At 45.6% G+C, this 26,194-nt stretch overlaps 1 protein-coding gene across 2 annotated transcripts; it reads left to right on the top strand.

Moving 5' to 3' along the window:
* Copz1 (COPI coat complex subunit zeta 1) lies at positions 1 to 26,194 on the top strand. Of its 2 annotated transcripts, none has more exons than XM_032884247.1 (9): positions 1 to 98; positions 16,023 to 16,091; positions 17,659 to 17,740; positions 18,322 to 18,413; positions 21,334 to 21,389; positions 22,803 to 22,880; positions 23,037 to 23,088; positions 24,185 to 24,223; positions 24,993 to 26,194. In XM_032884247.1, exons 1-9 carry the CDS (start codon positions 81 to 83, stop codon positions 25,038 to 25,040), a joined length of 534 nt encoding a protein of 177 aa, XP_032740138.1. In that variant the 5' UTR covers positions 1 to 80; the 3' UTR covers positions 25,041 to 26,194. The 2 variants fall into 2 exon arrangements, with proteins under 2 accessions (XP_032740138.1, XP_032740133.1); XM_032884242.1 differs by lacking the exon at positions 24,993 to 26,194 and adding an exon at positions 24,764 to 24,952.

Raw genomic sequence — 26,194 nt, 5'->3', positions numbered from 1 at the left:
GCGGGATCTAGCGAAGACTCAGGGCCAATCAGCGGCGACGTCGCTTGTGCGACTCCACGTCGGCAGCAGCTGCGGGCAAGATGGAGGCGCTGATTTTGGTAGGAGCTGGAGGGCCGGTGGCTCCGCCGTGGTGTCCAGGGGGTCCGGGAGGTGGGGTTCATCAACTGGAGCCGGGAGAGGGTTCTGGGCAGGCCTCGGGGCCGAAGCTCCCGCTGTCTGAGCAATGCAAGTGTGGCCTACATGGGAGCCAGAGCCGCGGTTTAGAGTAGGAAGCCTGACCGGGAAGAGGCAAGAGCCGGTGGCAAAGTTGAAGAGAACATGCAGGGACCTTAGGAGAATTCTGAGTGCACTGGATCGGGGGCTGGGGGGGAGTTCAAGTTCTCCCTGATGGTTAGCATTGTGGATCATACCTACTTGAGTTTCCCCAAACCTCCATATTTCCCCCCAAGTTGCAACGGCAGAATAGAGGTGTTTTGTCAGCCCCAGATTCTCCTGATGGTGGTCAGAATTCGACTGCATATTGGCAGTTCCATGTCCTGTTCCTTCACAAAACTTGTTTTCGTTTTCCTGTTAATCTTTAGTATTTAATCCGGTCATGATTGAGAGTAAGTCAGCATTCCATCCAGGTTCAGGAGTACTTGGTAGAGCTAGTCTAGATTTTGGAATATTTTTTTCTGACTCCTTATTCTGCTGTCCTATTCCCTCCTCCTTCAGATTTTAGGAACTCATACTGTAAGACCCCTTGTCTGCCTTCTCCTGCTTGGTTACATGAGAACTGTGGTGATTGATACCAGCAGTGCATTAGGTCTCTTCTCCCCTGATCCTTCTGCTTGTTCAAATAAAACACTGCCTCTTTAGAACAGAACCAGAGCATTTCCGCCTGTCAAGGCACTGGCTGGCAGTTTGGAGGCCTACCTGTGTCTGAATGTTAGTATAGGAACTTAACTTTCAGCTTCTTCCTTTCAGTTGTATTCCAGGACTGTTTCCAAGAGTCTTCCTTAGCTTCTGTTTTCCTTTCTATTCCTTGTAAGTGTACATGTCAAACTCTTTGTCAGTAAAAAACAAACAAACAAACAAACAAAAAAAAACAACCAAGTTTTTCCTTCTCTTTTTTAAAGGAAAAAAGTTTTTTGAGACAGAGTCCCTCTCTCCCTCTCCACCTCCCTTTCCCTTTTCTGGTGCCCTGGCTACTCATTATGAAACCAGGTTGGCCTCAAACTCACAGAGATCCACCTGCCTCTACCTCCCAAGTGCTGAGACTAGAGGAATGTGACACCACTCCAGCTCGTTTTAGTTTTTTGACTGAAGGTTTCATAAGGTCTGACTGGAATCAACTTTGCCATGTAGCCAAGGACAGACCTCCTCCATTCTCACCTGGTGTTTATGTGGGAATTTGAACTTTGGTTTTCTTATTTGTATGACAAGCACTTTAACCACTGGCCTATCTGTCCAAACCTTCTTTCTTTCAAATGTCAAAGAGAATTTATTCTCATCATGTGAGTTGGATAAGTTGAAGCAAAATGTCTTGAGTAGTTCAAGTATTTACTGTATTTTTACTGTTTTTTAAAATCTTGTGACAGATGTGGATAGAGTTTGTGAAATTGATTTTCTTGGATGTTTTTAGCCTTTTTAATCAGATGTGATGGCTCACATATGTAACCCCAGCACTCAGGTTGAGGCCATATTGTTGCTAGTTTGAGGCCAGCCTGGGTTACAAAATAAGACCTTGTCTCATAAAACCAAAATTAATGTAATTTAGTTGAACCAGCTTAAAGAGTGAGGAAGGTGATACTTGGGGAGCTCCTTTACCGTTGGTTCTGTTGGGCTGGGTGTAATGCTATGCCAAGAGCACATGGTCTAGCCGACTTTAAAGGCCCTGTGTTCGGCCCCTAGCCCTGGGAGAGCTGAAGTTGTATGGGGTAATCTCTGTGTCATTTTCCCTCCCTTTTCTGTCTCTTCTTACACTGGGTAGTCTGTCTCACCCTGCCTCTTCCTCATTCTTACCTTTCGGCTGAGCTCACCAGCTGCATGTAGTAACAGACCCTTGCTAACTTGCTTGGAAACCCCATACTTTTACTTTAAAAACTGTACCAGGTCTTTGTCACAAGCACCTTATGTATTGGGTTTAGGGATGCAGAGCTGTAGGAAAAGACTCTTCCTAAGGAAGGGCAGTGCCAAAACTCCATTCCATTTTACTTTCCTTGTTCTCTCAGAACAAATTTTTTTTTTTTTTCTTTTTGATAGAGTCTCATTATGTAGCCTGGACTGGGCCTGAATTTGTCACTTCCCGGCCTCACTAGGTTTCTGAAGTTTCTGTAGGTTCTTACACCTCTTTAGTTTGCAGGATTTTCCTTTCAGCCGTGGGTTGTATAAAGTTTTTGTTGATAAAATACTTACAGGAAGCTATAGAATGTGGCTCCCACCTTTAATCTCAGTACTTGGCAGGCACAGGCTGGAGGATGTCTGAGAGTCTGAAGCCAGCCTGGTCTACTTAGTGAGTTCCCAGACAGTCAAAACTATGCAGAGAGATCCTGTCTATAAATAAATAAATAAATCCCAAACTTACAAGTATTAGTTTTTGTGCTGATTTTTAGAGTTCTTGGGGATTAAACTAGTGTCTTTCTTTTCTACTTCTGTGTTCTTTCCAACTTTATTCATTCATTCATTCATTCATTCATTATGTAGTCCTGCCTGGCTTGGATCTTGCTGTATAGACCATGCTGGTTTAAACTCAAAGATTCTCCTCTGGCTCCTGAGTACCAGGATTAACAGTGTTTTTTTCTGTGCCCACCTATACCATCATCATTACATTTATTTGTCTTTTGAGATAGAGTCTTTCTATATAGTCCTGGCTGTCCTGGAACTCACTGTGTAGACTAGGCTCTCCTCTAACTCACAGAAATCCACCTGCTTCTGCCTCACAAGTCCTGGGATTAAGGGCATGTACCACCACACCTAGCCTATTAATACTATTTTTGAGAATAGGGCTCATGTAGTCAAATCTGGCTTTGAACTCTTGACCCTTCTGATTCCAACTTCTAAAGTGAAGAGATTATAGGTTTGAACCACCATAAACCATATCCTATGTTGTTTTGAGGCAGGGTCTTTAAATTTTATTTTATTATCTTATGTGTATATATAGGTGGGTGCTTGCAGAGGTCAGAAAAGGGTATTGGGTCCTCTGGAACTGGAGTTACAGGCAGTTGCTTTTTTTTTTTTTTTTTTTTTTTTCGGAGCTGGGGACCGAACCCAGGGCCTTGCTAGGCAAGCGCTCTACCGCCGAGCTAAATCCCCAACCCCCAGGCAATTGCTTCTTCATGAGGGTATTAGGAACTGAACTCAAGTCATCTGCAAGAGGCAGGAGGATTTTGAGTTTAACACTAGCTTAAGCACATGGCAAGACCCTGTGCCAAAAAAAAAAAAAAAAAAAAGGAAGGAAGAAAAGAAAAGAAAGCAGCAAGCAAAAATTCAAGAAAAGAGTTCCCTGTACCTGGACAGCACTGAAGAAACTACTCTTAGAGAGGACATGCTACTAAGCTGCCTCCAGGTTTCCTCCTCTTGCGTTTCTGTTTGCTGGTTTGGCAGAACCTCTGGGGAAGCCTAATCAAACATTTTCTGGCCTCACCTATACAAGGCACAGGACTGTACAATGTTGAGAAGAGGGAAGGGGAGATCTAGAGGGCCAGGAAATGGGTCAAAATCTGCCCCAGTGTGGGCATTTCTAGGTAACAATAGATTCCTTCATTGAGGACTTTACAGTGGATCCTTCTGGAATTGAGCAGCCAGCCTGGGGGAATGGAGAGATGGCTCAGTGGTTAAGAAGAGCACTTGCTTTCTTGCAGAGAACCTGGGCCAGCTTTAGCCCCAGCATCTGTGTGGTGGTTCATAACCATCTGCAGCCCCAGTTTCAGGGGATCCGACGCCATCTTCTGACCTTGGGCCTCAGGCAAGCTTGTAAGGCACACGCACGTAGGCAGGCAAAACAGTCGTAAAGTAAATACTGAAAAAAAGCAACGTGGCCTTAGCTCATATTTGGATTTACCGAATCTTCCAGTCCTTTGTCTCTCAGTTTCCAGCTTGTTTCTGGCCTCAGCCCCCTCTGCTGCTCTTTTCTGGCTCCCCTGTTCTCAGGTGTTGGTGGAGAGGAATCTGCAGGTTGCCGTTCTCCACTTACCATCTGGAATCTTAATAACTTACACTTTCCTTCTGCCTTTACTTTTTCCCCACTCCCAAAGCTGAGTTACTGTAGCAGTTCAGATGGGTAAAAACGTTGTTCAGAGATATTATTTCTTCCTATTTCCGGGTTTTAATTTCTGAGTGCATTTCCAGTGTTTTACAGATTAGACCTCGATTCCATCCACCATCTCCCTTTTTAATCCTAAAACTGACAAAACCCTGATTTCCACGTCTCATTCAAATACCAGGCCATCTAAAGTGCACCAGGATGTATATGTATCTAGAGGAGGAAGCTGCAGGACACGTTGGTGACTCAAAGGTTGACATTGTTTCAGTGGCCTTTGCTTCCTGAATCATCTTAATGGGGCTTTTGTTAAATTCCTTTGGCACTAACAGTAGAGGTACTTGGCCTGAGTGCCCCCTCCCCCGGCTTTGGGCAAAGGTATCAATTACATTAAGCCCCCAAAGCACTCCCATCTCGTTCCTGGCAGTCCCCTGTGCCCCTCTCCCAGCTGCGTCCTTGCTGGTGCTTGGCCCCTCCATTTCGTTAGGAGAAGCAATCTCCTCATTCCTGCGCTGAGGAGATATATTTCTCAGCCAGGGCTTGAGCAGTGCCAGCACTACCCCCGGTGAGGTCCCTGGCAGCCATAAAAATTTTTATTGTGATTATGTTGGTGTCGGGGTGTCCATCTGGGTTATTGCACACCTAGTTTAATTGATTGAAGTTTAATTTATTGACACTTCAAATTAAATGATCAGAATAAACTGTGCTGTTACTCTGGCCGGCTTGTTTTAATGGTTGATTGCTGGAAGCAGACCTTGGCTTGAACTAAAACCCCAAAAGAGTAATTGACGCTGCTTCTTACTCTCCCCATGTCTTGCCCTCTAAGAAGACCTCGTTATAGATTTCCGACGTATTTATTTATATATTTTTTCCTCTCCTTCACAGTGGTGGGAAAGGGTTGGTCCCTGGCAAGGTATAAATTACATCAAAGGTCTAGAGGAGCCATCACATGGTCTGAGAGGGAGGAGGAGGCCTCTACATAAAGAGAGCCAGGTCCTCCCTGGGAGGCAGTGTGAGTGCAGTTGCCCACCTGTGTGAGGGGGCCTCAGGCAGGCTGGGCTCTCTCTCATCTGTGTCCTTGCTGCTGTTTCTTACTCCACTGGCGTGGCGTGGCTGGTATTGGTAGGGCTGACAGAAAAACTAGAGGAGAGAGGAGCTGCTGGAGGGAGCAGTAAAGACGAACAGGCGTCATCGGGGCCGGTGCAGCCACTTACACTGGAATGATGAAGATGCCCTGGGAGTCTTAAGTCCATGTCCACTGTGAGATGCCAGTGTTGGCAAAGGCCTTCCAGATTTGCCTCTACAGCAGACTCTAATCTACAGTTAGGTTTCTTCTGTCCTGACATTGCCTAGCCTCTGTCACCTTTGTACCTTCAGGAAATCCTTTTAATTCATGTGCTGCAGACGAAAGCTTGTCTTGGTGCTAGGAACGTACCTCAGCTGGTAGAGTGCATACCTGGCACTCCATAAACTGGACATGATGGTACACACTGTAGTCTCAGTACTCAGTAGATAGAATCAAAAAGACCAGAAATTTAAGGTCATCCTCAGCTACATGGCAACTTGAAGCCAGCCTGGAATACCTGAGGACCTCCCCCTCCAAAAAAACAAAACAAAACAAAACAATCAAAGACTAGAAAGTCTGCCTCTTCACTGACTTTTTATCTTTTCTTCACAATCAGTGCACATAACTCCACTTGCACCAAATTGCTCTGTCAGCCGATTATCCCCAACTTGTGTGTGTGTGTGTGTGTGTGTGTGTGTGTGTGTGTGTGTTGGGGGGATTAACTATATAGTCTAGGCTAGCCTTAATTTATGATCCTCTTGTCTCATTTTCCTGCACAGGAATTGCAGGTGTGTGCCACCAAACCCAGCTTCCGTCTTCTCTGCTATGTGGTTAGACTGAAGAACACAGACACTCTTTACTTTGTCTGTAGATCCTTGTGTCTGGAGCAGAGGGCAGCAGGGTTGATCATGATATAAACTAGGGCCAAGAATGAACCATAAGTGGATGCAAGCTGATGGTGGATGTCTGTAACTCCCAGCACGTGGGAAGCTGAGAGTTTGAGGCCAGGCTGAAAATTGTAGTATAATCCTGCCTTGGAAAAATGTGAAAAGAAATCCACATTAAGGAATTAAGATGTGGGGGTTGGGATTTAGCTCAGTGGTAGGCGCTTGCCTGGGAAGCGCCAAGGCCCTGGGTTAGGTCCCCAGCTCTGAAAAAAAAAAAAAGAACCAAAAAAAAAAAAACACCAAAAAAGAAAAAAACAAAAAAAAAAAAAAAAAAAAAAAAAAAAAATTAAGAGGGCTGGAGAGATGGCTCAGAGGTCCTAGTTCAATTCCCAGCAACCACATGGTGGTGGCTCATAATGAGATCTGGCGCCCTCTTCTGACTGCAGGCAGAACATTGTATACATAATAAATCTTGAAGGGGGGGGAGAGAAAGAAAGAAATTAAGACTTTGGGGTGCTTTAAATCTAGATGTCCGGTCAGGCATGGGCACAGACCCATTCTAGCACCAGGGAGGCTTAGCTGGAGGATGGCAAATGCCAGCTTATTTGGGCTGTATGCTGAGACAGGGTTGGGGATATCGCACAATGATAGCATTGGAAAGAAAAAGGGCAAAAGATGTCCCTAGTCCCTTTTGATTTTTCTTCCCTTTGCTGAATGATTTGAGTGTGGGTTTCTGAAGTACCCGATTCAGGTGGCAGGGTATTCTGGTGTAGCCTCAGGCCTGGTTGAGGAATGCATCTGATTTCAGTTCACCTGGTTGTCAGCATTGCCACCTCATTTGTGTGAAATCTTTTCACTGGTAATGGCTGAGAAGTTAGGAGTTGTGTGACCCCTTGGCTGGGGGAGTTCTTCAGCAGCTAGGTGTCCTGAGTTTTCAGAAATTACTTGGGGAGCTGGGCTATACTAGTACATGTCCTTAATCCCACCACTTGGGAGGCAGAGGCAAAAAGAAACCCTGTGTGTGTGTGTGTGGGGGGGGTGTAAGATAAAGAAAGAGGAGGGAGGGGAGAGGAGAGAAGGAAGGAGGGAGGGAGGGAAGGAAGGAAAGAGATGCCTGGGGATCTGGAGAGATGACTGAGCACATAAGAGCTCTTGTTGCTTTTATAGAGAACCCAGGTTTGATTCCCAGCACCCACAGTAGATCACACCCTTCACTAACTCATACATGTAAAATAAATATGTTTTACAATAAAATACAATTAAAAAAGGGAAGAAAAGCAAAAACTTGATATTTTGCGTTGCCTAAGAGCTTGAGGCTTGGTTAACTTGTGCGATTTGGTCACTAAATCCGGCCATTGAGAGCTGGAGGGATATGGTGCTGACCCTCACTCCCCCTGCTGGCAGTGCGAGATCCTTGGTCATATTAACTTACAAAGGCCACATACTTTTATTAAATTGTTAACTGGTTGAAGGCAGAAAGCCATTCATTTCCTCAATTTTTCCTCTTCACATTCAAAAGAATGTTTGACTTTTTTTTTTTTTTCCCCAGAGCTGGGGACCGAACCCAGGGCCTTGCGCTTGCTAGGCAAGCGCTCTACCACTGAGCTAAATCCCCAACCCCTGTTTGGCTTTTTTTGAACAGGGTCTCACTATGTAGCTGTGGCTAGCCTGGATCTCACTACATCGACTGGGGTGTCCTCAGACTGACAGAGATCAGTCTGCCTCTGCCTTCCAAGTGTTGGGACTAAAGATGTGGGCCACCAACCCAGGCTCTTCACATAATCTAAAGAGGATTGGATTTTAAACCTAGTTCAGTCTCATAATTGTGTGATGTGGGGTTTTTGTTGTTGTTTGCTTGCTAGGAACAAAGTTCAGATATTTAAAGGTACCAACCCTAGCTGATCTAGGTCCAGCCTTTCACTTCTATGAGGAAATTGAGTATCAGAAAAAGGGAGGGGAAATTTTGAGTTAATAGCTTACCCAGAATTCAGAGATGTCAGCTCCTCCAAGTGGCAGAAATTTTGCCCTATCATATGCTATAGGAAGGGGTGTGTGTGTGTGTGTGTGTGTGTGTGTGTGTGTGTGTGTGTGTGTGTGTGACTCCCACACCTGCACATGTTGTGTGGAGGGTGGAGACTAACCTCGGGTGCCATTTCTACCCAGCAGCCAGTCACCTAGTTGGTTTTTGTTTGTTCATTTGTTTTGTGTTTTGTTGTTGTTACTGTTTTGAGACAAGGTTTTTCTGTGTAGCCCTAGCTGTCCTAGAACTTGCTCTATAGACGAAGCTGGCCTTGAACCCCAGAGATCCACCTGCCTCTGCCTCCCCAGTGCTGAGATTAAAGATGTGTGCCACCACTGCCCAGCTAAGTTATTATTATTGTTGTTTACCTTTTTAATTTGGCTGGCTGGCTAGTGAACCCAAGGGATCCTCTGCTCTTTGCTACCTGAGTGCTGGGATTGACAGTGCATGTGATTAAATGCGCAAGTACTTCACCAACTGAACTATCACTCCAGTTTGTTTGTTTGTTTGTTTGTTTTTGAGACAGAGGCTTGTGAACTTATGTAGCTGATGATCTTGAACTTTGAGTCTTGTACCTCTGCCTCTTGAGTGGTTGATTACAGGCTTTAAGGCCATGTCTGGTTTTATGTAACACTAAGGATTGAACCCAGGGCTTCATGCATGCTGAGGAAATACTATAACTGAGCTGTAGTCTCAGTTCCTAAAATGATTTTTTAAAACCTGTCTTTCTGCCATCAATACCTCCTGAATATGTGTTCTGATTCCTCTTTTTTAACCAAAATTTGATCTCATGTAGACTAGATAATTTCTCCAGGACCCATGTTTTTTTTTTTTTTGGTTTTTTGATTTTTTTTTTAAAGATAGGGTCTCGTTATACAGCCCCAGCAGTCCTGGAACTTTATGTAGACTAGACTGGCCCTGAACTTACAGAGAACTCCCTTTTTCTACCTCTTGGGTCTTATTTCCTCGGAGCTTTTGGTTGTTTTGGGTTTTAATGTCTCTGTGTGTGAGCGCCTTATGTGTGAGCACCTGTGGAGGCCAGAAGAGGGTGTCAGATCCCCTGCTGGGAACCAAACCCAGACCTGGAAGGAGCAGGAGGCACTCTTAACTGCTGACCCACCTGCTCAGCTCTGCTGAGTTTTTGGTTTTTAATGTGTTTATTATTTTGTCTTTGGTGCTGGGGAAATGTGGCACAGTGCATGCTAAAGCATATTCTGAGCACAGAATCCACCACTGAAACCCCTGAGCTGTGTCTTCCAAATCTAAATGCTGTCCTTGTCAAAACTTAGCTAAATTTTCTTTTTATCTGAAGTCTATAGGCTTCTGTAGTAAATTAGAGCTCTCAGTCCCAGCACAGCTTTTAATTTAAAAAATGTTAACACAGGGTTAGGCAACAGAATATCTGCGTATTCATGTGGTGCTGGTATATAAGAATTTCTCCTTCTAATTTTGTTCTGCTTTTGAGACAAGGTTCCACTCTATCCTAGGCTGGCCTAGAGCTTACTCTGTAGTCTAGATTGGCCTCTTAACTCTGATCTTGCTCAGCCTTCTTTTCTTTTTTTTCTTTTTTTTTTTTTTAAATTTATTTACTTATTTTACATACACATATACTTTTGATATCTTCAAACACACCAGAAGAGGGCATCGGATCCCATTACAGAGGGTTGCGAGCCACCATGTGGTTGCTGGGAATTGAACTCAGGACCTTTGGAAAAGCAGTTGGCGCTCTTAACCACTGAGCCATCTCTCCAGCCCCCTTGCTCAGCCTTCTAAGTTCTAGGGTTACAGATGTGTTCACTATGAAGGGCTCTCTTAGTTCTAACTCTAGGTTTCGCTTTATAAGTACGGTTGAAGGAGACCATCTTTTTTTTTTAAGATTTATTTATTTTATTTATATGAGTATACTATAGCTATTCTCAGACACACCAGAAGAGGGCATCAGATCCCATTATAGATGGGTGAACCACCATGTGGTTGCTGGGAATTGAACTCAGGACCTCTGGAAGAGAAGTCAGTGCTCTTAACTGCTGAGCCATCTCTCCAGCCCTGAAGGAGACCATCTTGTTACAATTTTTAATTGGTGGATAATTTGCTAAGCTTAGCCCTTTTACTGTGGCCCCAAGAATATCTTTGTAAGTAGGGAACACAGAACTTTCCAGGAATCTCAGCCAGATTGTCTGTATGTATGAATGTATGTATGTATGTACGAATGTATTTGTTTGTTTTTAGTTCTGATTTATTTTTTTTTTTTGTTGGATATTTCAAATGTTATTCCCTTTCCTGGTTTCACATCCATAAGCCCCTATCCCATCTCTCTCCTCCTTCTCCTGTAAGGGTGTTCCCCTTCCCCAACAACCCCTTTCCCCTTACACGTACAAGTGTTTTGTCTTTATACATAAATGGGCACTATGTGCATGCAGTACCATCAGAGGCCAGAAGAGGGTGTCAGAACCCCCTGGAACTGGGAGCTGGGATCTGAACCTGAGGCCTCTGCAAGAGCAGCAAATGCTCTTAACCTCCGAGCTATCTATCTCTACAGATTCTTAGGCCTTTTGGTTTTGTGACCTAAGTGAATCAAATAGTTACTCATAGTTCTAAAATATTCTGTCTCTCTGCTCTACACAGTTTCTCCAAGATTTTTAGTCTCATACAATGATCTTACCCAAGTATTCCCTTACTATTCCATATATATTGCCAATAGACTTAATCCCATCGTTTTTGTTGTTGTTGTTGTTTGGTTTTTTTGTTTTTCTTTTTTTCGGAGCTGGGGACCGAACCCAGGGCCTTGTGCTTGCTAGGCAAGTACTCTACCACTGAGCTAAATCCTCAACCCTGTAGACTTAATCCCATCGTTTTGTTTGTACTTGTTTTGAGACGGTCATTTGTCCAGGCCTGTCCTAAAATTTGACAAGCTGCTGAGGATGACCTTGAACTTGTGATCCTCCTGCATCTAGAGTTACAATCATGTGCCACTACTCTTAGCTTTCCATGTTTTCTCTTACAAATCTGTTTCTATTAGCTTTATTTAAAATACAAAATACAAATAGAGTTTGGTGGGGTTTGGTTTTGTTTTGTGTGTGGATTGAACTTGGGGTCTCACACCTTAGGTGAGCACTGCGCCCAAACCAGTGCCTTTGTAGCACTGTTTGCCTGGGCTATGACCCTGAGGAAGCTGTGTGTCAGGCAGGAGGCCCACAGGGGGCAGCACTGGGAAGGACTCTTCTTCCTCTGGCCTTCCCAGTGTAGGCCTTGGGGCTCCAGACTTGTCACTCCCACCAGGTTCCTGGAGACTCCGATTGAGATCAGAGAATTGGTTGCCGCAGCCGAGGTGCTTGTTGGATGATATTTCAGCTGTCCCGAGGACAGCTTTCTAGTTTTCTTGATAGTGAAAACAGACATGAAAATCTATCCCTGCCACTCCTCCTCCTACAAGCCAGTCTGCCTATCCATCATTTACAGGCACTCTTAGCATTTGAGGTGAAGTTCTGTTATACACTCAGGCTGTGGCTCTGAAAGTCAGTGCATCACAGAACTTTGTCTCGAAAGCTTTCTAGCAGCTGCCCATTTGGGGAGTGAGAGGAAGAATAGATCTTTTCAATCCCTTGAAAGACCCTAAGATTGTAGGGTCTTTTTCAAGAGTCAATATTTAGGGCTGGAGGGATGACTCAGTGGTAAGAGCACTGATTGCTCTTCCAGAGGTCCCGAGTTCAATTCCCAGCAACCCCATGGTGGCTCACAACCATCTGTAATGGGATCTGATGCCCTCTTCTGGTGTGTCTGAAGACAGCAACAGTATATTCATATAACTAAAATAAATCTTTTTTAAAAAAGATGTATTTTAAAAAAAAGAGTCAGAGTTGGGGATTTGGCTCAGTGGTAGAGCCCTTGCCTAGGAAGCGCAAGGTCCTGGGTTCAATCCCCAGCCCCCCCCCCCAAAAAAAAAGAAAAAAAAAAAGAGTCAGTATTTAATGCATTACAAGGTCAAAGCCTAGTCCATTGTCCAGGAAGCTCATTTTTTAGTACTGGGAGTTATTTATAAACATGTCCTTTGCAAAACTCGGAGTGAAATTACATTATTAGTAATGGCTTCTGGAACCTTTGAACTGGCTGGCGTTATGACATGAGGGGAGCTCTCTGGCGACCCCTCTCCTGAGATGTAAAGGCGTAGGGCAGAGTGGGGTCAGCTACAACAGATGAGAGGAGGGCAGGCGCTACTGCAGCATGGTGATGCTGTCGGGTGGCATTTCCTGCCGAATACCCCAGCTCTCCTTGCTGTGGGTCTTCCTTTGCAAGTCTGAAATGTTCAGACTTCATTCTGCCTTCCCTCTTCTTCCAGACCTTTAGTGCCTGAAAGCTGGTCTGGTCTCTCTTTTCTCCCTCAGCCTGTCTTTTACCTTTCCCAGGAAGACTCAGTGTTTCTGTTTTAAGGTTTCTTTGATCCTGTCTTCTAGGCAGCCAGTGAAGAGAGCCAGGAGCAGAACCCCGGGCTGTTTTTCTGTTGTTAGCATGACCCTGTGGGTGCTTAAACTGTGCTGGCCACAAGAGCATTGGCTCTCCCGCTTGGCAGGTAGCCATTAGGGATTTTGGCTTCTGTGAGGATGGGGTGTGTGCTCCCATTCCTTCCAGGAATGCCAGACTCTGGCTGCAAGAACAGTCACCAATGCCAGATTAAGGTCCAGTTTCAGCTTGTGGGCAACTAGCCCTGTGTGGTTGCTGTGAGTGTGCATGGAGGAGCACAACCATTTCCTTCTTTTAGGACGTTTTGTCCATTAAGGGAACTCAGTCCCATTGAGGGCTCCATTTTGGTACTTGAATGGCCGGCCAAGTGGCTATAGAACAGAACCTGCTCTGTGGATGATCTTTCTATATGGAGCTAGGAGTTAGAAGAACAACTTCTGTTTGTGGCTCTTAGACTCTACTTGAGAAGACGTCCCTCTGCCATACAGCACAGTTCCCCAGCTGCAGAGGAAATGCATTTGTTCTTTATTCCAGAGGGCAGTGTGGCTAGGGTGGGCAGTTTTCAATGTGTCAGAGGAGAGGGTGGGCTGGCAATAATATCATCCCACAACAGTCTCACCACGAAATCCACTCAGATGCAAAATCCAGTTATAATACATCATCATGCCAAGAGGTTTCTTTTTAAACTTTATTCTCAATCTTGAACAAATATTGAGAGTTCGAAATGTGCCAGGCATTGCTCTGTATACTTGAGGTGAATTAATGAATGAAGTACAAAAATTGGTGAATGTTTTGGCTGGTTTCTTTTTGCTTTTTGAGATAGGACCTTATCAAAAATTACCATTCTTAAGAATTCAAGTCAGATGGACATAAAGACACACATCTGTAATTAGGAAGAAGTAGGTGGATTAAGTTTAAGGTTATCTTTGGCTATATACTGGGACTACATAGCATAACCTGCCTCATTAAAAAAAAAAAAAGTAAGTTGGGAAAACAAAGCTTACATTTCTTAGGGCATTTCTTTTTTTTTTTTTCTTTTCTTTCTTTTTTTTTTTTTTTTTTTTCTTGAGACAGTACCTGTGTATCTGTGGCTGTTCTGGGACTCATTTTGTAGCCTTGAATTCAGAGATCTGCCTGTCTCTGCCTCCCAAATTCTGAGCCAGAACTGCTGGACTCTTATACTGTTTTCTAAAGACTGGATTAGTGGGGCTGGAGAGATGGCTCAGCGGTTAAGAGCATTGTCTGCTCTTCCAGGGGTCCTGAGTTCAATTCCCAGCTACCACATGGTGGCTCACAACCATCTGTAATGGGATGCTCTCTTCTGAAGAGAACTACAGTGTAATAACATATAAATAAAATAAATAAATCTTAAAAAAAAAAAAAAAAAAAAAAAAAAAAAAAAAAGACTGGATTAGTGAGCTAGAGAGATAGGCCAGCAGGTAAGAGTGAGTCCTGGCTTCTGTCTAGTGGTGATGGCACTTACCTCTAATCACAGCAACTTCAGGTACAGAGCCAGTCAAGTCTCTGAGTTTGAGGACAGCCTGGTCTACATAGAGTTTCAGTGCAGCCACAGCCATACAGAGAAATAGGACACGGACTTTTAAGCTGGGTCTGGTGGTATATACCTTTAATATCAGCAATAGCAAAGCAAAAGGCTGGCAGATCTCTGTGAGTTCAAGGACAACCTGGTCTACAAAATGAGTTCCAGGACAGCCAGAGCTTCATAGTAAGACCCTGTCTCAAAAACAAAACAAAACAAAACCCAGCACCACCAACAAAATCCACTGACTTCTCTTCTAGAAAACCCAGGTTCAATTTCTAGCACCCACATGGCATCTTTAATCCCAGCTGTAAGGGATTCTGACACTCTCTTCATGGCCTCCAAGGGCATGCAAGTGGTACCCACGTAGACAAAGCACTCATACACATGGGGGGTGGGGGGATGGGTGGAGTGATGGCACTTTGGAGGCAGTCTTGTGGGTTCAAGGCCATCTGGGCTACATATTGAGAAACCCTATCTAAATAGATAGATAAATGTTAAAGAAAAAAAGAAAAAAGGCTAGGTTAATACCCACTTCTCTTGAGCTAGGATTGCTTCTTTTGCATGAAACTCCACCTCTCCAGGAACCTCCCTCTACCTCTGTCAGGCTGAATAGTCTCTGGATCCTTAGCAGTAATTCTTTCTTTTGCCTCATGTCTTTGTTAAACATGTATTTTGAAGATGGGTGAGTTTTTAAAGACCAGGAGAGCAAAGCAGATAGTCTTGTCTTGGACAAGAGATAGTGAGAAACAGTCTTGGTGAGACCTCAAATACTATGAATGGCGGAGGCCTTCTGTGCCCAAGGCCAACTCCTCTCACTTTCCTTTTTCCTTCTGAAAGTTGTGAGGGCACAGAGACCACCAGGCTCGATAGCTTTTCCCAGATCATCTGTTTGCAATTGAAGAAAGGTGTTAAAATGTAACCATTATAGCTGGCTGAGCTGTGATGGCTTTGTGTGACCCAGTATCAGCAACTCTGTCATTCTGGGGCTTTGTTCTGTTTTACAGGGGGAGGGGCTAGGGATGAAACCCAGGGCTCCCTGCACACAAACATGCACTATGGCTCTGAGCACTTAGCTCCATTCTTGGTACTGGAAGAAAATTCCCCTCCTATTATTTTAGCTACCTCCTAGACCCTGGATGTCTCAAATATTTTTCTGTTTACCACACTTAAGATTCAAGTTGATTTTTATCCTAGCAGATTAAGTGGTAATGGTTCATATATATCGAGGAAGGGTTTCATATGTGAACTTTGGATGATGTCTGTCTCAGAACCAGTGTGTGTGTGTGTGTGTTTGTGTGTGTGTGTGTTTATGCACACACAGACCTGCTGTGTGTGTGGCTTGCTTTAAGCTTCTGCTTTGAGACTGCAATGACTTCCAAGGGCATCCAGCCCTCTTTTAAATTCCTGTTCATTAGCATGGTCACATCCCATGCCCACCTGTGTTCAGGAGGCCAGGGAGAATGGGTGATTTAGAAAATGACTTGGCCTTAGGACCTGGAAATAGCATGGTGAAGGCCTGTGAGCTTGAGACTGTCTCTCTGGGCCTCGGGTAGTCTCAGGGGAAGGTATTAGACCTAATCATGGTGAAGCAGGGAACACACAAACCCCTATGTGACCCTTTGCAGCCCAGCGGGGCCAGGAAAAGAAGGTATTGGGGTTGGGGATTTAGCTCAGTGGTAGAGCGCTTGCCTAGGAAGCGCAAGGCCCTGGGCTCGGTCCCCAGCTCCAAAAAAAAAAAAAAAAAAGAAGGTATTAGGCTTGCTAGTAGTGCTGCCCTCAGAACTGAAGGTGTGTTCATATTTCTTCAGGAGCCCTCCCTGTACACTGTCAAAGCCATCCTGATTCTGGACAATGACGGAGACCGACTCTTCGCCAAGGTAAGATTTGCTTTCATTTTAATTTAGGAGCAGGACAGAAACATTGGAGACTTAAATATTGGGATTGACTGTGCTAACTCAGATTCTCCAGGGGTGGGGTGATTTTTGATAATTCTTTCACCTTACCTTGACTACTCCAGGTAAATCCAAGTTGGCAATCTTCTGTTCCTTAGAGTGTTTTCTGCCTGCTATGATTACTCTCATCAGGGCAAGGAAGAGCTTTAGAGTCTTAATTCCAGAGCAAAAACTATCTCAATGCTAGAGGCCTGTATTTATGTCTGTTTTACTTCTCTCTTCTGCCCTAGACCCTATTACCTTGTCACTGGCCTGAGTTTTTCAGGGAGTCCTCCAGTTTCTGACCTCACCAAGCTGCATGCCCCGTGAGCTGCTGCTAACTTTGGGTGGATTGAGAGGAGAAAGGACACCCTTTTCCCCCATTCTCCCCCTCCTGTAGAAATATCTTCTGTCCCTGGTGTATTAACTCTGGGTGAGCAGAGCATAAATCAATCAGCAGGTGGAGATTAGTTAGAATTCACCAGCTGTTCCTCCCTGTAATTGGATGTAACTATACAGGACACCTTTGGAAACAGTTATCCAGTTACTAAATGCCAGACCTGTCATAGGTCTTCAGCTGACTGCGACGGATTAGCCCCTAAAGAGCAGGCGGTTTAGCAGCCTGCATTCCCACCCCCTTGCTGGGAGTGCTTGGGAGTGGGCTCAGTAAAGTACTGACTGCCCACTTCTCTCAGCCAGCAGAAAGGGCCAAGATGTGCAGAGCATAGGGCATGGACTTGCCTTGCTGTGGGAGAGATGGTCTTCCAGCCAACTGGTCGTGTGCACATCTCTAATCCTAGCCCTTGTGCACTCAGGGAGGCAGAGGCAGGACAGCCAGGACTACACAGAGAAACCATCTCGAAAAACCAAACTAAAAAAAATGTACTGGTCTTCCTGCAGTGAGGGAGAATCTGAGGAAGCCTCTCTGCATCTAGTGTTCCTTGTTTCTTCAGCACTGTCCCTGACAGGAATGGCTCCTAGGAAGCATGTGGTGGAAGTATCCTTGAGAGCTTCTGGGTCTGTGCCCTCAGAGTTTTAAAAACAGCTCATAGAATTGTAGGATTGATTATAGCACAGTCCTTTCCTGGTTCTTGTTTGTTTGTTTTGTTTTTTAATTTATTTCTTTTCTGGGTGTATATGTGTGAACTTGTTGGAGAGGCCAGAGAATAACTAGCAGGAGTTGGCTCTCTCTCTCTCTCTCTCTCTCTCTCTCTCTCTCTCTCTCTCTCTCTCTCTCTCTCCCCCCCTCTCTCTCTCTCTCTGCCATGTGGGTTCTGGTTCTGAGGCTTGGCAGCAATCTATCTCTCTGTCTCTTTCTGTCTCTCTCTGTCTCCCCCCTCTCTCCCGCCCCCTTCCCATTCCCTGCCTCTGTAGTCCATGCTTCTCTGTCTCAGTATTCCCCTGTTACCTCCTGCCTTGAAGGGGTCATACAAGATCCCAGAGTAGAACACTCACTAATCATTGTGGGCTCACAGCTATGGTGACCCAACCATGTCTCCTTCCCTCCCACTAGTACTATGACGACACCTACCCCAGTGTCAAGGAGCAAAAGGCCTTTGAGAAGAACATTTTCAACAAGACCCATCGGACGGATAGTAGGTCATTCTTCACCATTCTCTGTGTTTCAGGGAACCACAGGAAGGGGGTGTCAGCAGGACTAGAAAAAAAGATAAAATGACTCGGCCTCCTCTTTTTTTCCTCCTCCCCTCATATAATAAACTCTTCAGAAATGTAATGGGGAGGTGAGTGTACCTCACACGGGAATACCGTGGTAGAAGCTTGGCTGTTAGCTACCTGTCTAGTCCCTGGATTTATGAGCCTCACTTGACAAATTTAACTGCAGCTCTGCTTATTGTACCGCATCCATTAGGGCAGGTAAATGGAAGCCTGTAAAGGTGACCGCTCTGCGTTTTTACCTCCGAAGGATCGGCTGCTACCCTGCCTCATATGCAGGGAGGGAAGTAGGTGCAGTGGGGGAGGGAGAACCAGAGAACAGAGACTCCCCTGAGTTTCTGAGTCCCTTCTGCCTACCCCTCGAAACAATAAATGGCTTCAGTGCTTGGAGGTCCTTACAGTTGGCCTTTCCTTGGCCCAGGCAGCTGGCCCCGGGATTTCACGGGAACTCCTGTTCCGCCACCTCTTCTCCCACCATTCAGTTTCTGCTTTCTTCCCCCAGGTGAAATCGCCCTGTTGGAAGGGCTGACGGTGGTCTATAAAAGCAGCATTGATCTCTATTTCTATGTGATCGGCAGCTCCTATGAAAACGAGGTGAGACTCACTGTGCGTGTGCTACCTCTGACGCCACTTCTGAAACCCCAGTGGGACACAGCCACTGGCTTGGGGCTTACAGAGCTACATTCCTCTGCTGTCTGGCAAGGTCATAAAGAGGTCTGTCAGAAATCCCTGTCAGCCTTACAGAAGAAATGGCCCAGCCAAAGAATCAGTCCAGAAAGGAAGTTTCCTGGGTCTTTTTTTTTTCTTTTTTTAGTAAGGGGCAGGATCTTACTGTATAACACAGGCTGTTTTCAAATCACATCTCTTTCCCAGGTGCTAGAATTACAGACAGGAACCACCATCTCCAATTAGAATATACATCTATACAGTATTAATGTTCTTTCCTACACAGTGGCATTTTAGATTTTGTTTGCTTCTTTGTTTCTGTTTTATTTTTGAGACAGTGTCACACTGTAGCCCAGACTGGTCTCAAACTCAATGCAATCCTCCAGGCTTCGCCTCTCCAGTGCTGAGATTGTAGGTGTGAGCCACTGTGCCAAGTTCCCATGGCATTTTTTGTTTGTGTGTGTGTGTGTGTGCTCGAGGAGGGAGTTTGAGACAGGGAGTCTATGTGTAGCCCCGGCTGTCCTGGAACTCACTCTGTAGACCAGGCTGGCCTTGAACGTCTCAGGGATCTACCTGCCTCTGCCTCCTGGATACTGGGTCAAAGGGATGTGCCACCACTACCCTGCTAACCCATGGTGCTTTGTTTGTTTGTTTGTTTTTTAACTTTTTAAATTTTATTTTATGTGCATTGGTGTTTTTGTGTGAAGGTATTGGGTCCCCAGGAACACGAGTTAATAGACAGTTATCAACTGCCATGTGGGTGCTAGGAATTGAACCCAGGTCCCCTGGAAGAGCAGCCAATGCTCTTAACCTCCAAACCACTTCTCTAGCCCTCTACCCACAGTGTTTTTTAAAGGTAGATTTCTGAGGTGTAATCAAGGGTGTGCGTGTGTAAGTGTGAAGTTCATGAACCATACAGTAGGAAAGGGTCACTTGATGAGCTCTCACGGTATAAGTGGGTCTGTGAGTGTATCCCTAACCTTCTTGTATGTAGGAAACAACTTCTGGGAGAGTAGAAGGCACTTAAGCCACCAGATAATTTCCCATCACAGCTAAGACTTTTGAGAGACCAGGTCCTGCTGAGCCCTTACTGCTGTGTGTGTGCTCTGTGAAGTGCATTGTTTAAGCTTGGCAGCATTTCTGTGGGTGGGAAGCATTACTGTCTTTGTTTTGCCAACGAGGAAACCAAACCACAAAGAACCATATAAAATTACTTGTATTTGGCTTTTGTCAAACTATAAAAGCAGCTGTATGTGTGACTCAGCTCACTAATTCCCTGGAGGTTACCTATGTAGAACAAGCTGAGGTTCAGACCGAGTTCTGACTCGAGAGCCCAAGCTGGGGCTGGACGTGTAGTTCAGTAGTGAAGTGTGCCCATCGCAAATTTCAAGTCTCAGATTTGATCCTTGGTACTGTTTCATTGTTTTGTTTGTTTGTTTGTTTGTTTTCTTCTAGACAGGGTTTCTCTGTGTAGCCTTGGCTGTCAAGAAACTTGCTTTGTAGACCAGGCTGGCCTTGAACTCAAAGAGATCCACTGCCTCTGCTTTCCGAATGCGGAGATAAAAAGCATGCATGACCACACCTTACTCTTGAGTACGGTTTTTTTTTTTTTTTTTTTTTAAAAGAACTTTCCAGGTTGGGGATTTAGCTCAGTGGTAGAGCACTTGCTTAGCAAGCGCAAGGCCCTGGGTTGGTCCCCAGCTCAAAAAAAAAAAAAAAAAAAAAAAAAAAAGAACTTAACCTTCCTCTGATCTCAGCTCTTAATTAATAGTTTCTCTCTTTACTGATCCATCAGGTAGCTTGATAAAGGCATAGGGTCAGGGACTGGAGAGATAGTTCAGCTATTAAGAGTGCTGGCTGCTGGAGAGATGGCTCAGAGGTTAAGAGCACTGACTGCTCTTCCAGAGGTCCTGAGTTCAATTCCCAGCAACCACATGGTGGCTTACAACCATCTGTAATGGGATTTGATGCCTCTTCTGGTGTGGATATAGATAAAATAAAAATAAATCTTCTTTTTTTTTTTTTTTAAGAGCACTGACTGCTCTTTCAGAGGACCTGGGTTTGATTCCCAGCACCCACATAGGAGCTCACAACCATCACTCAATCTCAGGGAATCTAGTGCCTTCTGGCATCTTTGGGTACTACTCATATGTGGTATACAGACATAGTTTTAGACAGACATGTGTATACATTAAAATAATTATTAAAAAGACATTGAGGTAGAGAGGCATGGCAGTGCACACACACCTATTATCCAATACTTGGGAAGTACAAGGCAGGAAAATCAGGAATTTAGGCTTAACCTCAGTTATATAGGTGGTTCAAGACCGACTGGGGCTATGTGACAGATTACCTCAAAAAGCAAAACGCAGCTGGACATATTGCTTAGCATTAAGAATGCCTGCTATTCTTTCAGAGGACTTGAATTTGGTTCCTAGCATCCATGCTTTGCAGCTCATACCCTCTGTAACTCCTGCTTCAGGGAGATTCAGTGCCCTCTGCTGGAATCCATGGGCACTCCTGTACACGTGCATGTAAAACACACAGAAATGAAAGTAAATCTTCAATAAAAAAAAAGTAAATACACAGAGGGCTATAGACAGTATAGAGGACTGTACCAGCAAAGTTCTTTCTCAATTTCTTCCTTAAAGAAGCCTCCACTTGTGGAACTGCTTACAGAACTAACTTCTCGAGAAACCAGAGTTGTTCTGCTGTTGTGTTTGCATTGTGTTCACATCACTCTCTGGCCATTTGTAAAAGCTTGTGCTTTTTGCTGAGGAATGAAGTGGAATGTCTGCTTTGGGGTAGCAGTCTGGGGCCTTGAACCTTCCTTCTGTTTTCTCAACAGCTGATGCTCATGGCTGTTCTGAACTGCCTCTTCGACTCCCTGAGCCAGATGCTGAGGTGAGCAGCCATTCTCACTTTAAATTTGGAAGGGAAGCACCTATCCCTTAAACCCAGCGATTAGTGGGAAATCAGAGCCACACTGGGGAATTGGTTCAGTGTGAGGAATTAGACTTGCTGTTTGGGGATAACTAACTGAGGGGAGGGTTAGGTGGAGAGTGTGGTTCTCACATGGGATCATTCTCTGACTAAGGGAGGAAAGAGAGTCCTAAAGGAAGAATAAATATTCTATTCTCTGTTTCCTTTGGCTATACTGATGATTGAAACCAAGGGTAGGCAACTGTTCTACCACTGAGCTTCTCACCCAAACTTTTTCTTTTAATTTAAGACAAAGTCTTACTAAGTTGCCCAGGCTGTCTTAAGATTCTCTTTGTAACCCAGGCAACCCTTGAACATGTAACCCCTGCTTCAGCTTCAGGAGTAGTTCAGAGTACAGAAGTGGACCTAGTCTGTATGCCTGTACCTACTCCCGTCGTGTCCAGTAACTGTGATGGTGTTCTGAGCCCTGGGTGCTTTCCTAGGCTTGTCCTCTGGGTTTGAAGGATGGGAAGGACAGGAAAATGTCCCAGGTGAAACTTCCCTACCAGTTTTCCATTTCCAGCCCTCCTAGTCTCTCCTTGGACACAGAATGGGCCCACTGTGCTCTTTGCCCGCTTTACCTCCCAGTAGCCCTCTGTTCCCATGCACACAGCAAGAGAAGATATGAGATACTTTTCTCTGAACTTCAGCCGCAGCAGCTCCTAAAAGTGAACACATTTTAGAAATCCATCTGGAGGAGAACAGCGGGCGCTCTCAGCCCTCAAACCAGCAGGCCAGAGGCTCAGGTTTCCTCAGGAAGGGGGGATGATTTATTTCCCAGCCAGGTGAATGAATAGACTTCATTTCGGGTAATCTAGAGAAAGAGTCATACTGACGGATGTGACAGGCCACATGCACCAACCACCGGATCTGTGGCTGGTAGATGCAGCCCCTGACTGTTCCCAGCCCCTCCTTGGCCTTTGTTTTAGGGCTTGAGCAGACCTGGGGGGAGGGGAGAAGCAAAGAGACTTCAGAACTTTGTCAGAGCTTGAATGCAGAGGGTTTGCATTCCACTCCTCCTACCTTTGCACCATCACCAGCTCCAGATTGTGAGATGGGAATATTTTCTACTTTCTATGTCTTTTTACCTTCACCAGCAGCAGTACTCTGGATAAGTAGCATAGGAGTCAGAAGTTAGCTGTTTGCGATCCCCCAGAATGTCAAGATTCTGATCACCATTCAGCAGTGCAAAAGGCTCTGCTTCATTCACCTCACTCCCTTCTAGGTGTGGTTAGTGGAGACAGTTATTGGTCAGACTTAGGATCCCCTATTCAGACAGTGGCCCAGGATTCCTTTCACACACAACCTGATTTTTCTCTTCTTTTGGGGATTCAGAAAAAACGTAGAAAAGCGAGCTTTGCTGGAGAACATGGAGGGGCTCTTCTTGGCTGTGGATGAAATTGTAGATGGAGGGTGAGTTCTCTGCCCTGCCTTGATTTGGAGTGGGGAGGGGAAGTGGCTGCCCCTCTTCCAAGTCAACTGGGCTGACCAGCCAGTGATCCTGATCTCACAGCAAATTGATCCCTTGGAGCTGGACCAAGTAAGCAACCGTCTTCTTTGTGTTTGTAGGGTGATCCTAGAGAGCGACCCCCAGCAAGTGGTGCACCGGGTAGCTTTGAGGGTAAGCAGGAATGTGCATCCCCATCTCTCCACAGGTCCTCCCAAGCCAGGCTTGCTGGGTATGGCTGAGGGTCCAGCTCATGTTGTACGTCCTACCTTCTCGTGGCTTCTTCATCTCAGTGTCCCAGAGAAGCAAAGGAACTACTCGTTTGTTTCTAACGTGGTGCCTAGCATTTTATATGGTCTTTCCACAAAATGGACACATTAATATGTTAAGGAACAATGAAGTAAAAGAAACCTTAATATTCATGGTTCTAAAACTGTAAAGGAACTTGAGGTTGACTAGTTGCCTCTTTGAAGATAGATCCAGTCATAGAGGCAGAGGAGTTCTGAGTCTGATGGAATCCTCAGAGAGCACTTGATTGCCTGCACCTCAGCCCTCCTTGATACTAGTGATACCAGAAAGGCAGTCACTGAGAGAACGGTAGGAGTCCGCATGTCTGCTGGGAGATGACAGTGCAGAGAAGCCACCTGTAAATTGTATGATGCAGAGATGTCTGAGCAGAGGAGCGTTACCAGTTCCAGAATGTCCCAGCTCTGACCTCCACAGAGTGAAAGCTGCCAGTGCTGGGTAATGGGAAGTCTTCTTAACTGCCGTGGGCTCCATTTGCATAGTTTAATCTTCTCCTCTAACATATGTCTCTGTGTGGCAAGAGAGAGGCCCCCCCTCTGGCTCCCCCTTTCCCTTCTCAGGCTGCTGTTGCAGCAGTTTATTTCTTCAAATTAACATGCAGTCGTTACCCGTCAGGCCTTGCGGGATCCATTAACTACCCCTGGCGCCCCCCCCCCATATTGATATTCAGGGAAGGTCTTCTCCCGACTAGGGAATCAGGTCCCCCACCCCAGAGTTGAGGGAGGTGAGGATCAGATATCCTGCTGATTACTTGGAATGAAATAAATCTTTTAAGAAGTCATCCTGCCTTTAAGTGGAGGATGGATAAAATGACCCTTTGTGTTCACAGTCCCTCTGGCCGAGTAAATTGTGGCTCAGTCTTTGGAAGGGGCCAAGAAGTTTAGGGCATTTGCCTTTGCTTCAGTTTAAAAGAACACTTCTTCCTCTACCAGGCTCCAGTCTAAGTGCTTATCTCTGTATACAGGGTGAAGACGTCCCCCTTACAGAGCAGACCGTGTCTCAGGTATGACTTTCTTCCTTCTTCCTCTCCACATGGACAGAGACTAACTAGCAGGAGCCTCCAACCTGCCAAGTCTAAATTGAGATCTCACACTTAGCTTCCTTGGCTCCCTCTTACTCCAGAGCACTGGGGCTCATTGCAGTGTCCTCCTACCCCGCCCCCACCCTGTCGCCCTTTACTGTGATCAGGACTGTCAGCCTTGCTCTGTACCCTTCAGACCTTCCCTGCCTGGTACCTCAGTCAGTGATTTATTCCCCAGCAGAGGCTTGCCTTAAGCAGATGGTCTGTGTGTGTGTGAGCACACAGTTCTCTCTCTCTTATTATTCAAATGAGGGCTGTGCTGAAAATGCATATTCCGGAATATGCAGGCTGCGCAGGTCCATCCTTCTACCTTGACTGCAGATAGATTGTCTGCTTGACCTGGAGGCCTACATGGAAGTGGTTCTGGTTTTGCCCAGTAGGAATCCTCACCATCTGGATGTGTAACCCCCTCTTTATAACATGTGTCCAGTAACTCCCAGCTTTTTTTTTCTTTCCTCCCAGGTATATCTCTTCTCTCTTCATCCCCCCAGTGGATTTGAATTCGGGGGGAATTCCCCAAACTGACAATCCTCTAGGGCCTTAGAGAGCTTCCTCCTATTCTTCCACCCCTGGGATTTTCTATCCCCTGTTCTTCTAAGGAGAGGGAAGGCAAGTGTGGGGAAGGAGAGCCTCAGCCTGCTCACTCCCTGTGGTTTGCAAGCCCCCCTCAGTGCTGCCTTTGTCTCCACAGGTGCTGCAGTCAGCCAAAGAGCAGATCAAATGGTCCCTCCTTCGGTGAAGGTGTTCTGAGCCCAGTTCCTTGCCCCTCAAAGCCCACATCTGCTGTGACTTCTTATCCAGGCCCCCCAACTTACGTCCTTTGGGTCATCTTGGAGAATTGCAATGGATTCTTGTGTCTCATACTTTCTGGGGTTCTTTCCCCTCCCTCTCATGAGAGTAAAGTCCCCAGCATATTTGAGTGAGTCAGAGAAAACACCCTCTTCCTACTTACACTGGTCTCGTCCCCCCAGTCCCCCCCTCAAATCCCCCATTCTCTCCTTGGTTTCTTGGCCCTTTACTGTGGCTGTACTTTAGATCAACAAAGTAAGAGAAAGAATGTGCTGAGTGTTTTCTTCCCTGTGCCCTAAGGGCCCCCATCCCAGCAGCCCATGTATCCAGCAAAGGGAGGACTCCTATCTTCAGCACAAGTGGGTTTGGAGTGGCAGAGGCCATACGTTCTTTGCCGCAGCTTCTCTCCTTCCTGCTGCCCTATCCTCTGCCTTAGAAGAAATGGGAACAGCCTATAGGGAGGGGACAGAGCTGCAGAGGAACAGTGATTTAAAGGCTCTTGGAGTTTATGAAGTGCATCCTCTACCCTGATCTGGCCTTCAGCCTCCAAGCTGCTATACTTGCACGTGGTCCTGAGAACATCTCTCTAGGTCTGTACCACACCTCTCTGCCTGTATCACCTGTGAGATCTTTGCCTGGTGTGGCCTCTCACCCTGGAGCAAAACCAGACCTTGGAACTAAAACTACTTTAGTCCCTAGAAAAGTTTCTGCTCAGAACTGAGGAAGGAAAGGGCCTAATGGTGTCTGCCTTGCTGTGTTCCTTCTACTCAGCGTCACACTCACATTCCTCTGCCTTGGTTCTACAATCTGCTGTTGAGTTCCCCCTCTCTGCATCAGTCTTCCCTAGAAGCAGAGGGTCTGGTGCAGTGCCTTTCCTCTGAGGCTTGGATTCCTGTTCTTGGGTGTAATGTTGCCCCTTGACCCCACATCCCTGTGAAAATGACTTGGGGGAAAAAAAAAAAACGTTTCTGAGCAAGCATTCTGGTTCATGCATTGGCTGAAGTGGGCAGACTGAAGGCGGCCTCTGCAAGAAATGGAGTCAGGCGAAGTCCACCTTGTACACTGCTGTGCAGCAGAGGAATAAAGTGAATCTCTTCCAAACTG

This window comes from Rattus rattus, chromosome 1 (genome assembly GCF_011064425.1).
Source record: "Rattus rattus isolate New Zealand chromosome 1, Rrattus_CSIRO_v1, whole genome shotgun sequence".
In the NCBI taxonomy this organism is placed as follows: domain Eukaryota; kingdom Metazoa; phylum Chordata; class Mammalia; order Rodentia; family Muridae; genus Rattus; species Rattus rattus.
Note: the sequence above shows the minus strand (reverse complement) of the source record. Positions and strands in the feature narration are given on the sequence as shown.